An 18,611-nucleotide genomic window follows, 5' to 3' on the forward strand; every position below is an offset into this window, starting at 1 on the left:
CAGTTTAGTCCTGATCCTCTATATGACCTTCATCAGTAGACCATCAGAGAGAAGATCGTCTGTTTCTATAAAGTTATTCTTAAAGCTCGTCATCGGAGCCACCGGGTCGGACTCTGGAGAAACCAGATGAAATCATGAAGGTTCACCAGAAACTCCTTCAGCTCCGACTCCAGCAGAGACCAGTCCACCGTGGACAGACCCAGATCCAGCAGAGACCAGTTCACCGTGGATAGACCCGGATTTGGCTTCACCGCAGCCTTGGAGCTGCAGTCAGAGACTGTCAGAACCTGCTGCAGTAAAATGAGTTCACTCTGCATGAAGATGCTTTTGCAATAAAACGCTTCTACGCTTCACCAGGAAAATAAACTCGGATCATTAAAATCATTTGACCTTTTCAGTGTATTTGTCAGTTTTGAACATGCATGTGTCCAAATTAAGTGCTTTAATTGGTCACCAGAGAGGGCTGCTGGGAAATATGATGCTAAATAATTTCTTTTGTTTGTCGACCAAAGCTCAGGATCTAGCAGGAAGCTCCTCTGAGTGATGATGGAGGAGCAACAAGACAAAATAATCAGCCAATCAGATGCCACAAAGGATGTTTTTGCATTGGGAAAAAACAGTTTACACACAAACACAGCTACGCGTTTAAGAAAAACCTGGTTTTATTCTTTATTTATTGGTGAACTGAGGCTCTCTAGAGGCTGAAATAATATTAAATGATAATAAACAGCCCTGCTTTATCAGACTGAGTGGAGATGGTGTGAAAAATATGTTGTAAAAAGCACTGACTCTTTCTGATGAGAACGTAACATTTATTCTGAAATGTTAAAAGTGTACAGAGACCGTATAAACCAAGGAAAATGTCTCTTTGCCAGCAACTGGAAAAATATTGAACAGATAAACCAAAAACCTCACGACCACACAGATTCAGATGTGATACTTCAGTCAGGGAGATATTTAAAGGGAACAGTGTCAGACTTTTAACACACAGCAAACATAAACCTTTACTTTTTGAGCAGAAACAGTCATATCCACTTAATATTTACAGCCGATCAGGGCAGAGTGGGTTCAGGATTTTTCAACAAAACTTCTGACTGCAGAGTTTTAGATGACAAATTACATTTGTTCTTCCAACTATTGGGTCATATAACACAATAATCAATAAGAGTCAAATAATAACAATCACCAGGTGCTTCATTCCATCTTACAGGTGAAATCATAGCTCTGATTAAGCGCTACAAAGATTCACATCGTCTTGCAGAAAAAGCTATCTATTAGCGTTTAGCTAGCGCTGCAGAAATGTCTGTTTTCTCATCGTTTCCTTGCACAAAAAAAGAAAAATATCACCTTTTCTTTTTAATGACACAATGTCTCTTCAGTCGATTTGCACACAGCAGCTGTTGTGCACCAAAAACTCATCTGGAATACTTCATAATTGACCGTTGACCGGTAGAAAACTGACTCACACACTGGAAACTAAACTAAACTGAGACTTTAAGCACGCTTCTTCTTTTTTGGTCATTTAAAAATTTCTCCCAGTTGACCCTGAAATGTGTCAGTGTGTGAGTTCAGTCCTCATTCAGCTTACTTTTCTTTTTTTTACACAAACACGTTTTACTTCTGGTCCCAAAAATGAACAAAATCTGTTGCTACAGTGGCGTATAAAAAAAACCAATGTATAAATTAAAACATCTGCAACACAAAAAAAAAAATAAGTGGAACGTTTCAGTGAGCAGGATTTCCTGAGACAAATTTTTTTTTTGTACAATTATTCTTGGATTTTCTTTTTGTTCTGTTGGTTTGATTCATATTAAATTACACTTAATGAATTGTTTAGACTTCTTTTTCCCACCCTGCTTAGTGAAATGCTCCTTTAAGAAGACAAAAAGGGTTTCAGAGACAAACTATCATCACAGAGGAAGAGGAAGTTCTCTCACATTGACTTGCATCCGGGAGGAATGTGTAACACGAGGGGCGAATCGAGCACCTATAGTGGGAATAAAGTGCATTTTTACAGGGGATCATTTCAAACAAGGATCACCATCATCTTCACTAAAACATCTGGATCAGCCGGTGACTCTCCACTGCCAGCATGCTGCAGCTGTAACAGTGAGAAGGCTGAGGGTTGAGGGAAAGTATGATTTTGACATCCAAACGACACAGTAAACGCCTCAAAGACGGAGAAGGGAAGTTGTGATAAATGTTTTGTTTCTATGCCGACGATGGTGGAACGTTTATTGTTGATCTGAATGTTGGAGTTGCCCTTTAAAAAAGGTCCCATTAAGTGACTGACATTTTTTTCTGCTTAATAAGTCTATTTACAACTTTTTCAGATTTTCCTTTACGTAAGGTCGCTAACATCTCAGATGACAGTCAACGCATTTCCATTTAGATCAAGTCAAGATAACGTTTAAATGTCACTAAAAAACAAAACGCTAACCTGGTGCATTTCCATCAATTTAAACTCAACTGTAGGGCTGAAACTAACGATTACTTTCATTGTTTTGGTCTATTAAAAAGGAAAACTTACGTCCTCAAACGTCTTGTTTTTAATCCACAACTCAACGATATTCAGTTTACTGTCACAGAGGACGAAATAATTCAGAAAATATACAACATTTAAGAAGCTGAGTTTTTTTTAAATACTCTAATGAATTGATTATCAAAAAAGTTGTAGATAAGTTTAATAGTTGACAACTAATCTGTAATCTGCCCGAAAAAAAAAAGAAAAGAGTAGAAGAAGTAGAGGTTTGGGAAACGGAAACAAAACGAGACGTCTGGGTTGATCAATCAGCGGAAAAAATAGATTCAGGAATTTGTTTTAACTGTCGAGAGGCGACAGCAGAAACAGCTGATCGGTCATGTGAGTTAAACGTTCGCTATGTTAGAATTTATTCGTCATTTTCCATAATCCATTTAGTGCATTTTTACCATGCAGCTTTTCTAACGCGATATTCGTTGACAAGCCATTACCGTGTTGAGTACAATGTTGATATTTCTAACAGGAATGACGTACAAAACTACGAAAGATAGACCCAAGTTGTAAGAAAACAGAGCTGATGACGACGTTACTGGATGAGACGTGGTCCCGAACATTTCATGGGACATTTAGGAGTCGGAGACAGTTGCGGTGGTCGTCATGGTGGTTGTCGTGGTCATCTCAGAAGCCGGAGGGTGTGAGGACGTTCATGTCTCTGGGTTTGAGCTTGTGAGGTCGCGCCCCCTGTCGTCGTCCCTCCACCGTGGGGATCTCCATCTTGGGAGGGTTCACCTTCTGAGCGGCGGTGTTGTCGGCGAGACGCGTGGCCTGCGACTTCATCACCTCCATGGGCGTCGGCTTTTGGGCGCCGCGGTACGCCTGCAGCGCAAAGCCTGCTGGGAAAAAAAAAAAAAGAGAGAAGAAAATCATTTCTCATATTCTGGCAAAAAGGGACAGCACAACAGGATTTAATCCTCTGTTTTCTTTAAACAATCACCAAAACAACCCCCATTTATCCCATCGAGCAGGTGTAAAAACACGTCATAATCATCAGATTTTCATCTTTCCGACAGTCTTTGAACACATCATTTGTGACAAACGCTTCCATCAGAAAAAAGCAACGAAAACCAATCTTAAAATTGTGATATTTCATTAAAACATTTTATTCTACAGGTCTCATTTAAAATTTTGCCCCAAATAAACCGTTTGCTTTAACCAGATTCTGTAAAAAACATTAAATTCTGAGCTCCTCAACGCAACTCGGAAGCCATGATTGACTCGGCTGAGACCAACAGTCAGGTGACAAAAATTATTTGAAACTTCAACTGTTTAAATTTCAGAGTTTTCCAATTTTTGTATAAGAAATTTTCAAAGAAATTCAACTTGCATTTTTTCTTTTACATGATTTTTGCATAGAATACATTAATTTGGGATTATTGTATCTGGTCGAGCAAATAAATGGCTTTGAATTCAAAAAGTTGATAACTAACATTAGCGCAATTATCAGTATTATCATTATTAATTTAGCCTTCAATTACCTACCTAAAGTCATCTTGGAAAAAAGACTTTGATAGTTTCCAGACTGACATGTGGAAATATGAACTTTGTTTCTCAGCAGCCGTCAAACACGTCCGATCTGAATTTTTAAGCCAACAAGTGAAGAAACTCGCTCTAAAGTTTGGTTCTTGTTTACCGTCAGTCTGAAGTTCATCTGCTCACCAGAAACACAAATCCTGGACGCTGTTTAGTTTTGTCTGAACAAACAGAGGCGACGTCACTGAAGCTCAAAGCCGAGTTTCCTTTTTCGTTTGTTTTGTTTTGTTAAAGAAAAGACGCCGTTTGTCTGACGACGAGCAAACTACAGACTCTGAGTCCGTCAGTGAGGCGATGCTGCTCACCGGAGGTTGCTGGATCTGATCCCAGGTCAGAGGTCGACTTCTGGACGAGCGGCCGCGGTCCAAACACGCCCCAACGCTCCACCGCCGAGTCCGCTCCGCCCAGATCCACGCTGCTGTTGGAGGAGCTGACGCTGACCTCTGAACTGGTGCTGCCGAACCAGCCCCTACACACACACACACACACACACAGAAAAAGTGTTAACAAACAGCTTAAAGGTGTTCAGTGTTTCAGGTGTGTGTGTGTACCTGCGCTGTTGTTTAGGGGAGCTGTGAGGAGTGTGTGTGTGTGTGTGTGTGTGTGTGTGTGTGTGTGTGTGTGTGTGTGTGTGTGTGTGTGTGTACCTGCGCTGTTGTTTAGGGGAGCTGTGAGGAGTGTTGGATGGAGTGGACTGAGCTGAGGAGCTCTGTCGGTCTTCTCTGGCCTCCATGCTCTGAATCTGAAGCTTCTAAACACCAGAAACACAAACAGAATTCAGCCTTTCGTAGAATTAAAGATTTCATTCTCACGGACGAGGACTGATGACATCATCACTAAGCACCCTGCTAACAGCTACAGATCGTTTACAGATATCGTAAACGGAGACCTTCACCTCCAAAGAGAGGAGCAGTTCAAAGGCCTTTTAAAGAAGTGGGTTTAGAGGAGCGTTCACCTGCAGGGATTCAGGCATGCGGTGGTGGACCCTCGTCTCCTCGGCGGTGAGGCCTTTGTGGGGAGTGTAGCTGGTGTCGGTTAGCCCCGCCCTCTGCTCGAACCTGTAGACGCTCTCCTGAGTCTGCTCTGAGAGGGAGAAAGTCAAAAAAAAAAGTGACAATGTTTAAATATCAAACATTTAAAAGGTGGATTTTTTTTTTTTATTGGTTTATAATGACGGCGATAGCAGCGTGCTTTCCTACGTGTGCAGATTTAGCAGCTAGCTTGCTAATTCCACCATGCTTTCATGCTACACTTACAGAACAACATGAACTACTGGGTCTGGTCGACGTTACTGTTTTTTTTAAATTACCGTCCATGATAGCTGTTACCCTTTCTTTTCACTAATGCTAATTGCTAGCATGCTGACTAGAGCAGATAGGACAGGCTGTAAGTAGAGGTGGAAAAAATGGGAATAGTTCAATATATATATATAGTGAAATGAGCATGTGGAGCATGTGGAACATTGGCAACACTTGAAGACACTTAGAAACATGTTTGATATATAGATTATATTGTTTGCAAAGTATGCCATTTAAACTGTGTATTAATGCACAAAATACATTTGTGAGTTCTCTCTCCTTCTAGCCATGGTTGTGCTGGTTCCATAGAGGTGCAGGAGTTTTATATTGCATCAAAGCCACAGAGAGTAAATAAATCATTAGCAGAGGTGACATACTGGTGATGAGGGAATTCATGATGACAGAGGAGGCCTTGGCTTTCACTACAGCTGGTGACCTGGAGGGGGCGCTGTCCACCACTGCAGACTGACTCACCGCACCGCTCTCATCCTCCTGGTGAGAAAAAAACCACATCATCATCATCATCGTCGTCTTCCTTCCACATCATTTAAATGAGTACAGCAGGTGCGTTTGTTTTTCGCCTCACCTCGGCCAGGTGGGTGAACTTCCTCTCCGGTATGAGCGGTCGTCTCCACAGGTTGTTGATGCTGATGTCGTGGGGCGGCGTGGACATGGGGGCCTCCAGGTTGTCGTCGTAGCTGAAGGCTCGGCGGGTCATCCCGGTGGGAAGCCTCATCCCGCCCATCCCAGAATCCTCTATGGCTGCAGACGCAAAACAAACAAACAAACTGCTTTTAATACGACTCAAAGCAGCAACGGAGGAAAACTCAGCGGCATTAAACTGACCTGGGATCTAACCAGATCACTAAGATCATTTTCTCTTAAATGTTCCTTATGTGTCCCATAAAAGTGCCTTCTGTTTTTAGGCCTCTGGATATTTGAATAACAATCTCTCTGTACCTATAGAGACATTTAAAACCAAACTTTTTAATTTGGAGACATTTTAAAGCCTACATTTTTAAATTCAATCATTGGTTTTGCATATTTTTTTTATCACTGAAGTTTATTTTTCTGACTTTATACAGTTTTGGCCTTGTCAAACTATGTATCGTTTTTGTTTTTTTTAACAATGAAATAACAGTTAGTCGCAGCACTAGTTCACACTTAATGCTGGAACACCAAAACAGAGGACTTTCCTTTTCTGATTAATGTTTATTTTGTTCTGCACAACTATTGTAAAGTTCACAAATAACTGTTAAGGAACAAAAGCATAAATGCTCTCCAGTACGACAGAAACTTCAGGCACCAGCAGAGCTACGAGTGTGATACAGAGGCACCGAGTGGACCAAATATATGGACCCATAATTTATTAAACTTTGCTTAATTATGTTCATTTTAAAGTACATTTGAGGTGTGTGTGAGAAAGATAGAGCAAGACCGGAGGCGTTGTAACTAAGTTTGAAAAATAAAACTTCTAAAACTTTCAATGAAATTTGTCTGTTTGAGTTCACAGAGGAAGATCTTAAGTATCAAGCACGATCTTTTATTATTAAAGAAAAGTAGAATACTGTGTCGTATTATCTGTAAATAAGCAACCAATGTACTTCCTGTTAACACCGGCACCCGCATGCCCAGTTTACGTGAATAGTCATGTGATATTCGTTTTCAGGCAAGCTAGTCTGGACGCAAATCATTTCGAAAAAGATGCTAAAAACAAGCGTGTGGATGGAGATCGTTTTCATTTTAAAATCCCGTTTTTAAATGAAAACGTATAAGTGTGGATGTAGCCTAAATATTTTTGTCTGGGAGCTCCCAAAACTGTCAGCGAGAGAAAAATGAGGTCATAAGTTGTGTAGTGTGAACTGTGCATTAGTCATCCCAAAGGTGCTGGGTGGGGAAAAACATTTCTTTATGGAACTCGCTTTGTGCAGAGGAGGCTTTGTTATGTTGAAACAGGAAACGGGCCTAAAACAAAACTGTTGACACAAAGCTCAGAGCACTCTATTGTTTAAAATGCTGCTGTATTCTGTTTAATAAGAAACCAGGAAAATAAAAAAACTGCTTCAAAACAAAACGTCAAGACTTGTGCTGCAGCAGGAGACTCACCTGGTAAATCCCTTGAGCCAGACATGATGTCAACAAGAATATGAACACGATCAACCAGGACAGGACCTGGAAACAAAACACAGAAGGGAGAGGCTTCTGTATTATACAAGTTTACATAAGATAAGATGAGATATAAGGTAAGATAAAGTATAAGGTAAGACATAAGATACAAGACAAGATATAAGGTAAGATATAAGATAAGATAAATATAAGATATGGTAAGGTATATAATATATAAGATAAGATATAACATAAGGTATAAGATAAAGGTAAGGTATAAGATAATATAATATAATATAAGGTATAAGGTAAGATATAAGATAAGGATATATAAGGATAAAGATATAAGATAAGATAGGATAATATAAGATATAAGATAAGATAGGATAATATAAGATATAAGATAAGGTATAAGATAAGATACAAGATAAGATAATATAATATAAGATATAACATAAGATAAGATAAAAGATAAAATACAAGATATAAGATGAGATAAGAGATAGGATAAGATAATATATAATATAAGATGAGCTAAGATATAATGTAAGATAAGACACGATATAAGATAAGATAACATAAGACAAGATAAGATCAGATAAGATATTAATCACCAAGGAAATTCTTGTGCAAGAGTTTCATTAAAGATTACAACAGAAAATAAATAGAATAAAAATATAAACATATTTGAATAAATAAAGTAAAAAAATTCCACTAAAATAGGAAAAGTAAAATACAACAACAAAGTAAAAATAAAAAGTGTTTAAGAAGTGATACTAACACCAGTGCCTCCTAGAAACTTAAATAGAAAAGTAATATTGAGGATGATATTCGGGTATTTAAAACACAGATAAACAGTCTCCTACCTTCAGGCTGTGTTTATGTGATGTGGACCGACTGGTGAAGTCAGACAAAAGCGGTTACATCGGTCTGTCCGAGACACATGAAGCTCTCTGGCAGTGCATTGTGGGTAAGCAGCCAGGCCACGGGAAGAAGCTATGGAAACAGAAGAGGACAAAGGTTAACTATTTCATTCAGAGGGAAACACGCTCGCTCTCTTTTCTGTCTTTTACACTTAATTTCTCACTAAAACTTCTTGTATTTAATCTACATATAATCTAATCAAAATTTAAGATTGTTGTTTAAAATTGTTTAAATGTCAAATAATTGGCAGATTTATCCAAAAGTAAAGAACCGTTTTTTTTATTTATGTCCTCTTTTTAACACTCTGGACTATTTTAAATGAAACATTCACCACGTTTTATATGGTAGCACAATTCCATTCAACTTATATATTAATAAGAGTCTTAATATGTGCTGTGCGTCATGATACACACGTTTAATCTTATTTAGGCCTTGCATTTTAGGAATCTTTGCAAATGTAAACAGTTCCAAAATGAGGTTATGTGTGCTTTAACAATGCTTTATCTTGAATGTACTCCAAGTCACTGATAGGGGCGTTAATCTATAGGTTTTGTTTACGGTTATTTTTGCAAAATGAAGTGAAAGTGATATTGCTCACAAAAGAAAAAGAAAGGTAAAGATATAGTGGAGCGGGATGACTGCAGGTTGAATCACTACTTCAAAAATAAAAGCTTACATTGATCAAGCCTGTTTTTACACATTAGAACTTAAGTGTTATTATTAATATCAACCAGCTGACTTAGGGCTGCATCTACATTATTGATTAATCTGACGTGTATTTTCTCAAATAATCCATTAATCATTGGTCTAAAATGTCTGTGACAGTCTCCCAAAGCCAAGAAGATGACTCAAAATGTCTTGTTTTGTCCAAAACATTAATATATATTCACTTTAACTTCACTTCCACAATAAGTGTTGGTTGTATTATAGTCTTATTCCTTCTATAATCACATGATATCATGAATTCTGCAAATATCTGAATCACATGAGAACAATTATTTCCATGCACATCCCTCAGGCTGATGGTTTAGTGCATGTCTGTGAGGGAGTGAAGCACCATTAAAAGCACATTTCTGCAGAATAGATAATTTTTTTGCATTTTAATTAACGCCGAATTGAAGAATAGCTTCTAAACAATGTAAAAATGTAAACATGCATGCTTTAACATTGACATATGTCCACCGAGGAGGCTGAAGGTTTAGTGCATGTCTGTGAGTGTTAATGCACATTTCTGCAGAACAAATACATTTTTTTAATTTTAATTAACGCCGAATTGAAGAAGTTGTATTATAGTCTTATTCCTTCTATAATCACATGATATCATGAATTCTGCAAATATCTGAATCACATGAGAACAATTATTTCCATGCACATCCCTCAGGCTGAAGGTTTAGTGCATGTCTGTGAGTGTTAATGCACATTTCTGCAGAATAGATACATTTTTTTAATTTTAATTCATGCCGAATTGAAGAATAGCTTCTAAACAATGTAAAAATGTAAAAATGCATGCTTTAACATTGACATATGTCCACCGGGGAGGCTGAAGGTTTAGTGCATGTCTGTGAGTGTTAATGCACATTTCTGCAGAATAGATAAAAAAAATAATAATTTTAATTAACGCCGAATTGAAGAATAGCATCTAAACAATGTAAAAATGTAAACATGCATGCTTTAACATTGACATATGTGCACCGAGGAGGCTGAAGGTTTAGTGCATGTCTGTGAGGGAGTGAAGCACCATTAAATGCACATTAAAACAATGCAACATTTCTGCAGAAAAAGAACAGATACATTTTTTTAATTTTTAATTTTAATTAACGCCGAATTGAAGAATAGCAATCTAAACAATGTAAAAATGTAAAAATACATGCAAAAGAATGCTTTAACATTGACATATGTGGACAGAGGAGGCTGATGGTTTAGTGCATGTCTGTGAGGGAGTGAAGCACCATTAAAAGCACATTTCTGCAGAAAAAATACAATTTATTAATTTTAATTCATGCCGAATTGAAGAATAGCTTCTAAACAATGTAAAAATGTAAAAAAATGCAAAAAATGCATGCTTTAACATTGACATATGTCCACCGGGGAGGCTGAAGGTTTAGTGCATGTCTGTGAGGCAGTGAAACATTAAATGCACATTTCTGCAAAAAAATACAATTTTTTTTTAATTAACGCCGAATTGAAGAATAGCTTCTAAACAATGTAAAAATGTAAACATGCATGCTTTAACATTGCCATTCGTCCACCGGGGAGCGTTTTATTGTTAAAACACGCGTGTTTCCGGTGCAGTCTGGCGGCCGCCGGCATTGACGCACCACAGAGCGGAACCAGTCTGCGCTGGTTGCAGGACAACAAAATGCAAATGGTGGGCCAGTAAAACGGTGGTGTCGAGTCATTATATCTCACCAGGGAGGTAAGAGTGGCTTCAGGCCGACGACAGAGACGTCGGTGACCCTCCAATGTCGCCTGGTTCTCGGAGAAGACGGAGGAGTTGCAGGGTGGCGGCCATTATTCTCCCCGTTGAAATGAAGCCACTTCCTCCAGCGGTGGAATGGTTGCTTGTTCTCGTTGGCTGTTCTCGTTGGATATCGCGAGAGTTGAGTAAAAGAACGCGCAGGCGCACACAGACAGAGAAATGTGATTAAAAATAATAATAATCCTGTTCATTGACAAATTATTTCAATAATAATAAGTTATAATTTCAAAATTATGGCATACAATAACAATAAATAAAAATAAAATAAATAAAAATGTACAGTATATTTACATGTGTGCAATATTTCACATGAAATATATATTCTTACTGTTAATATTGAGATTGTTTCTCATTATAATGACTATTGTATATATTATATATATTGTGTATATATATATGTATACAATAGTCATTATAATGAGAAACAATTATTATTTATATATATATATATATTTAAAAGAAACCACCTGAACTTATGTCAGAAACACAGGAGAGAAAAAAATTAAGATCAAACAGAGAAAAGTGATCAGCAGAATTATTTTTTTTATCATTTTCCTCTCTGGGCTTCCTATATATATATATAAAAATAATAATTGTTTCTCATTATAATGACTATTGTATTGTATATATATATATATATATATATATATATATATATATATATTTCAAAATTAGGACTTATATTTTAAAATAATGAGTTATTATCTAAAGTATCTGAGATGCTTAGATTAGATTAAAATAGTTTTTTTCTGTCTGTAAATATAATATTTCAGTTATTGTTGTTTTTCTACTGTTTTTTTTATTGCTTATTTATTATACTTGGGTTTTTTTTTTTTCATTTTTTATCTTGTCTTCTTCTACTATGTCTCTTGTGTGCACTTTACTCTACGCTGCTGTAAGCCTGCAAATTTCCCCGCTGTGGGACTAATAAAGGATTAACTTATCTTATCTTATCTTATCTTATCTTATCTTATCTTATCTTATATTATCTAGATATTCCTTTATTGATCCCCATGGGGGAAATTCTGGTGTTGCAGCAGCTCAAGGACAGAGAACATAATATACAATAAAATAAATAAAATAAAACAAATAAAAATGTACAGTATATTTACATGTGTGCAATATTTCACATGAAATATATATTCTTACTGTTAATATTGAGATTGTTTCTCATTATAATGACTATTGTATATATTATAATGACTATTGTATATATATGTATACAATAGTCATTATAATGAGAAACAATTATTATTTATATATATATATTTAAAAAAAACACCTGAACTTATGTCAGAAACACAGGAGAGAAAAAAATTTTTAAGATCAAACAGAGAAAAGTGATCAGCAGAATTGTTTTTTTTATCATTTTCCTCTCTGGGCTTCCTTGTTTATATATATATATATATATAATGACTATATATATATATATTGTTTCTCAAACCATACAAAGTGACATCAAGTTTCTATTTTTAATCCCATTCAATCCCACTGGTGTTAAATCAATAAAGTCCATCTCCAAAAAATAAACTGTGCAATCCACAATGCAATGTTAACAATTATTCTGTCCGTTTATATAATATTTTAGTTATTGTTGTTTTTAATGTTTTTTACTTATTTATTATACTTGTTTTGATCTTGTTTTTCATCCTATTGATACACAGTTGATTTTAAGTGAGTAAAGTCCTGAATGGGCCTCACTGGTGGTCAAACAGACACAATGCTGAAGTTACTGTGCTGATAGCTGCGACAGTAGATATTCTGTGGTTGTTTGTCTCCACCCAGTGGCCTCCTCAGATCCACCTACTGTATTTTCTGCAGGTTTTTAATGTGGAGTTAATCTTCTATTTTTGTCTTCTACTTCTGATAGCAAATTATGATAAAATGCAAACATCTTATTAATGAGGACAAAGACATCTTGTCTCTAGTTTTAACAGACGACATCACATCAACCAACCAATGATTGACTGACACTAAAGACTTCATTTGTATCTGCTATTTTTTAACTATTCTGACTGTTTTGTTTTAACAGTTGGTTTTACATCATGTATTGTATCTATTATGTTTTGTCCTTTCTGTGGACTCCAGGAAGATGAGCGGCCGCCAAGGCCTCAGCAAATGGGGATCCAGTTGATAAACAATAAACAATAAACAATAAACAATAAACAATAAACAAACCAATCCTTGCTTCTCTCCATTGGCTCCCGGTTCATATTTTAGAATTGATTATAAGATTTGACTTTCACTTTTAAAAGCTCCAAAAATGTATATAGAAGAAATGCAGGAGATAAGACTCAAATAATCAGAAATCTCTTTTAAATCACTTCTTAAAACACATTTTTACAGACTGGCTTTTAATGTAATCTTGTTTCTTTACTGCTTTATTTTATTATTCATATTATTATTTTATTTTACTAAATTATTATTTCTTTTTAATTTTATTTCTTACTTTGTTCTTGTCTCTTCGATTGTTTTTATGTTTCATCTAATGTTCTGTTTTATCAGACTTTAAATGTTATTCGTTTGTCTTGCTTTTTTGGGCTTTCTATTGTTTTATTTTCTTGCTTTTGCTGCTTTTTCTGTCAAAGCAACTCTGTTTTAAAAGGTGCTGTATAATTAAAGTTATTAATATTATAATTATGTATTATTATTATTTTTAAAATTATTATTTAGTATTCTTTTTATTATTATTTATTATTCATGATCATTTATTATTATTATTATTATTATTATTATTATTATTATTATTATTATTATTATTATTATTATTATTATTATTATTATTATTATTTCTTTCTGGCTCAGGTTCTCCTTGGTCCAGCCCCTAGATATGCTGCTATATGCCTAGACAGCCGGGGACTACCTAGGATACGCTGAGCTCCTCTCTCCTCTTCTCTCCCTCCTTCTTTATGTATTAATCTCCTATTTGCATTGCTGATTTTGCATTACTGATTTTTGCTTCTTCCCCCCAGGAATCGGAGTTCTTGTGCTTTCTCGTCACATTACTATTATTATTGCCTGTACAGGTTCCCAGGAATCGGGGTTACCGTATTTGGACTGTCATCCATTATTATTACTAGTCACATTACTATTACTATTACCTGTACCATTAAGCATTTTAGCTTTACTTCCACCTACTGAAGGCCCTGCTTCACATGAATCACTACTGGACCGTACCACTATCATTATTAGTCACATTAATTATTATTGCCTATACTATTAAACTATTTCTTGTAATAAAAACATGACCTGGAGTATAAGTTTGTAAAAACATGACTTATTATATGAATCAAACATGATTTATGTCATATACATTGAATTCATGACAATAATAACATCTGGCTGTTATGACTGGACCATTCTGTACACATGACATCATGACAATGCATTCTGTCCATCCTGGGAGAAGGACACCCACTGCTACCACAGAGGTTATTATTATTAGTCACATTACTATTACTATTACCTGTAAATTAAGCATTTTAGCTTTACCAGTTCCACCCTGAAGCCCTTTTTGCTTTCACATAATAACGACAATTGTAAAGCAATAATAACATGGTTTAATAACCATGAATTTGCAAATTTGTAATTTGATTCTGGGCTATACAAAATAAACTGAATTGACACATATGACATGACAATAATAACATGACAATAAAAACATGACAATGAAAAACATGAAAAACATGAAAAACATGACAATAATAACATGACAATAAAAACATGACAATAATAACATGACAATAAAAACATGACAATAATAACATGACAATAAAAACATGACAATAAAAACATGACAATAAAAACATGACAATAAAAACATGACAATAATAACATGACAATAAAAACATGACAATAAAAACATGACAATAATAACATGACAATAAAACATGACAATAAAAACATGACAATAATAAACATGACAATAAAAACATGACAATAATAACATGACAATAAAAACATGACAATAAAAACATGACAATAAAAACATGACAATAAAAACATGACAATAATAACATGACAATAAAAACATGACAATAAAAACATGACAATAAAAACATGACAATAAAAACATGACAATAAAAACATGACAATAAAAACATGACAATAATAACATGACAATAAAAACATGACAATAATAAATGACATGACAATAAAACATGACAATAAAAACATGACAATAAAAACATGACAATAAAAACATGACAATAATAACATGACAATAAAAACATGACAATAAAAACCTGTGCAATAATAGTTATAATAGTTTTTCTGTCTGTAAATATAATATTTCAGTTATTGTTGATTTTCTACTGTTTTTTATTGCTTATTTATAATACTTGTTGTTTTTTATTTTTATCTTGTCTTTATTCTACTATGTCTCTTGTGTGCACTTTACTCTATGCTGCTTATCTTATCTTATCTTATCTTATCTTATCTTATCTTACACCCAGGTAGACTTCCTGTCAGGTGTGAGCTCCTCCTCTTCCTCCTCCTCCTCCTCCTCCTCAGTATTTGCATAGAGGAGCAGAGCACCTCCCTCTGTTCTTCCCCTTCCATGAAGAACTCCACTAACCGGACTTTCCTCTCCAGTTCACCCAGTAGAGGAGGAAGTGAAACTGGGACTGATAAGAGAAAGAACCCGCACTGGAGAACAAGCTGCGTGGTTCTGTTCCACAAACTTTCAACTTTCATTCTTTCATTATTTCAACTTTCATTCTTTCATTTCTTTCATTCTTTCATTCTTCTGCCTGATCCATAAAGATGTCTCTCCACCGGACGACCAGGACCTACCAGACCGTGAATGTGGCCTCTCCAGAGCCGGTGAGCAGCCCGGTGGTTTCTCCAATAGCACCGACCTGCTCCTCCTATGAGACGGTCCGGTACCTGGTCCCTGTGCAGCAGCAGCACCAGCACCAGCACCAGCAGAGGTTCATCCCTGTGCAGCAGCACCAGCAGACCTTCATCCCTGTGCAGCAGCAGCAGCAGCAGACCTTCATCCCTGTGCAGCAGCAGCAGCAGAGGTTCATCCCTGTGCAGCAGCAGCAGCAGCAGCAGTCCTACTACATTGTGCAGCAGCCCATGACCCAGCAGGTGGTCTCTCCGGTTTACCTGCAGACCCCTCAGACCCGCCTGAGCGTCAGCAGCCAGGACTCCTGCGACATGGTGTTCATGCAGGGCAGCACGCTGGCGGTGAGTCTTACTGGGACCAGACTGTCCTCTCTCCATCTGACAGACCAGATCCTAAAATGAACAATCAGACACCTTTAAACTAGCTTTAATACCAAAATGCATGAATGAATATATGTTTAAAAGACATATTATTCAGAGTAAAAGTTCAGAAACATGAGAAAACCACTTTACAGGTGTAATTCAAAGCCATAATGTGAATAATTTAAATGTAATAGATACTCATAATGTCAGAAAACCATGAGTGCATGATGTAATAACAGCTTAGATTATTACATAACATTCTTTTTTTGCATGGGAAGAGGCATATTTACTATTACTATTACTATTACATTTTACGACCAGAAACACAAACACAGAAAAACAGAAAGAACAAGAACATAAAACTTATTAGAAACAAGGCTGGGACCAAACTGTCCTCTCTAAACTATGACAGACCAGATCCTAAAATGAACAATCAGACACCTTTAAACTAGCTTTAATACCAACATGCATGAATGAATATATGTTTAAAAGACATATTATTCAGAGTAAAAGTTCAAAAACATGAGAAAACCACTTTACAGGTGTAATTAAGTCATTCAAAGCCATAATGTGAATAATTTAAATGTAATAGATACTCATAATGTCAGAAAACCATGAGTGCATGATGTAATAACAGCTTAGATTATTACATAACATTTTTGCATGGGAAGAGGCATATTTACTATTACTATTACTATTACTATTACTAGTACTATTACTATTACATTTTACGACCAGAAACACAAACACAGAAAAACAGAAAGAACAAGAACATAAAACTTATTAGAAACAAGGCTGGGACCAGACTGTCCTCTCTCCATCTGACAGACCAGATCCTAAAATGAACAATCAGACACCTTTAAACTAGCTTTAATACCAAAATGCATGAATGAATATATGTTTAAAAGACATAATGTCAGAAAACCATGAGTGCATGATGTAATAACAGCTTAGATTATTAGATTTTTTGCATGGGAACCCGTCCAACATTAAAAAATAAATACATGATGCAAGAGGCATATTTACTATTACTATTACATTTTACGACCAGAAACACAAACACAGAAAAACAGAAATACAAGAAAATAAAACAGTAAATACAACTCTGAAATGTGAGCTCAGTGAATGTTGTTTTTTGTTGCTTCTTAGTTTATAATTTAATAATATTCTCATATTGTAACTGTTATTATGATATGCGCTTAAGGTTTTATTACATGATGAGCTTTAATACATTTAAATAAATACATTATGGGCTTTTATTATATTTAAATAATGACATTATTGGCAGTTATTACATTATGAGTTGAGACATTTAGGGACTTTTTAAGCCCTCATGTTCCTTTTTCTTTTTTTACTTGTTGGTGTTCACACACCTCATCACCATGGATTCTTGGGCAGCTTGTTAATTGGACAGAATTTGTTGAGGGGTTGTGAAAGTACAAGAATGTAGATTATGGGCATCAGTCCAGATTTGATACTCTTGCCAAGATTTCATGAGGTATTCTTGTTAAACATCGGCATCTATCTCTGACTGCATCGTTTTGTTCTGGGAAAGAGTACACACATAAATCACTTACTGATCCCTGTCGGCTGTTAAAACGTCACAGAGAGAGCCTCTTTGCAGCCTCTTTGCAGCCTCTTTGCAGCCTCTTTGCAGCCTCTTTGTCAGAAGAACATCAGCAGTGTGAACATGTTTCTCATATATGATGACTTATTAATTCTGACACTGTGCATTGAATTTTCACAGCTCATGACCAGAAAACAAACATAACACTGTAGGTCGGACAAAATGATAGAGCTTGTATATATGTATATATATATATTTTTATTTTATTTTTTATTATATATTTATATATATATTTATATATGCATATATTTATATTTATATGTATATATTTTTTATATATTTATATATATATTTATTTTTATATATACATATATTTATATTTATATATTTATATATTTTTTTATATTTATATATATATACGTATACACTTATATATATCTTTATTATATATATATATTTATATATATTTTTATATTTTTATATATATATTTAGATATATACACATATACATATATGGCACAATAAGTAAACAACAATAAAAATAATCAAGGTCATGTCAATATAACGTATGATAAGTTGATAACAGTCATATGAAAAGTCAATAATGTGAAAATGATCAACATGTCCGTACATCATACTTTAAGTCGATTATCATAATTATCTTGATGTTTCTCTCAATTTCGACTGCTGCCAATAAAAAGGCTTAAAATGCCACAAAGTACTCCTTAGAAACAGTAAAACACAATCATCATCAATAGTTTGTAGTTATATTCATCTTTAAACACGCCTGTTTTATTAAGTAGGTTTTGAAGATAAAAACATTAACAATCCTTCAATGCACATTTCATTTGTTATTACAGAAACTGAAACAAAGGGTATCGTATTGGCATGCATACCAAAGATTTCATCTCCATTATTTGGGTTTTGAAGTGTTTCTTTTTAGTTTTTTGC

At 35.2% G+C, this 18,611-nt stretch overlaps 2 protein-coding genes across 3 annotated transcripts in view; one reads left to right on the forward strand and one right to left on the reverse strand.

Moving 5' to 3' along the window:
- Nucleotides 1–661: 661 nt before the first annotated feature.
- On the reverse strand, nt 662–10,968 carry LOC129113337 (putative monooxygenase p33MONOX). Of its 2 annotated transcripts, none has more exons than XM_054625570.1 (9): nt 10,810–10,968; nt 8,343–8,472; nt 7,477–7,542; nt 5,957–6,132; nt 5,748–5,862; nt 5,028–5,155; nt 4,720–4,823; nt 4,378–4,541; nt 662–3,372 (listed from the first exon to the last, which is right to left on the reverse strand). In XM_054625570.1, the coding sequence occupies exons 3-9, from the start codon at nt 7,499–7,501 to the stop codon at nt 3,161–3,163; spliced, it is 924 nt and encodes a 307-aa protein (XP_054481545.1). In that variant the 5' UTR covers nt 7,502–7,542; nt 8,343–8,472; nt 10,810–10,968; the 3' UTR covers nt 662–3,160. The 2 variants fall into 2 exon arrangements, with proteins under 2 accessions (XP_054481545.1, XP_054481544.1); XM_054625569.1 differs by having other exon boundaries at nt 662–3,375.
- Nucleotides 10,969–15,643: 4,675 nt separating this feature from the next.
- Nucleotides 15,644–18,611, forward strand: part of pof1b (POF1B actin binding protein) — a 31,255-nt gene continuing 28,287 nt past the window's right edge. Inside the window, exon 1 of the mRNA XM_054626313.1 lies at nt 15,644–16,072. Within this exon, the coding sequence (XP_054482288.1) occupies nt 15,644–16,072 (429 nt within the window). The remainder of the gene's footprint in view (nt 16,073–18,611) is intronic.

This window comes from Anoplopoma fimbria, chromosome 24 (assembly GCF_027596085.1).
Source record: "Anoplopoma fimbria isolate UVic2021 breed Golden Eagle Sablefish chromosome 24, Afim_UVic_2022, whole genome shotgun sequence".
NCBI classification, from domain to species: Eukaryota; Metazoa; Chordata; class Actinopteri; order Perciformes; family Anoplopomatidae; genus Anoplopoma; species Anoplopoma fimbria.

Coding starts and splice junctions, on each gene's coding strand:
- LOC129113337 (XM_054625569.1), bottom strand. CDS start 7,501: ATGTCTGGCTCAAGGGATTTACCAG. Junction 5,156..5,747: donor CATGAATTCCCTCATCACCA/GTATGTCACCTC, acceptor TCTCCCTCTCAG/AGCAGACTCAGGAGAGCGTC. Junction 4,824..5,027: donor GCATGCCTGAATCCCTGCAG/GTGAACGCTCCT, acceptor TCTGGTGTTTAG/AAGCTTCAGATTCAGAGCAT.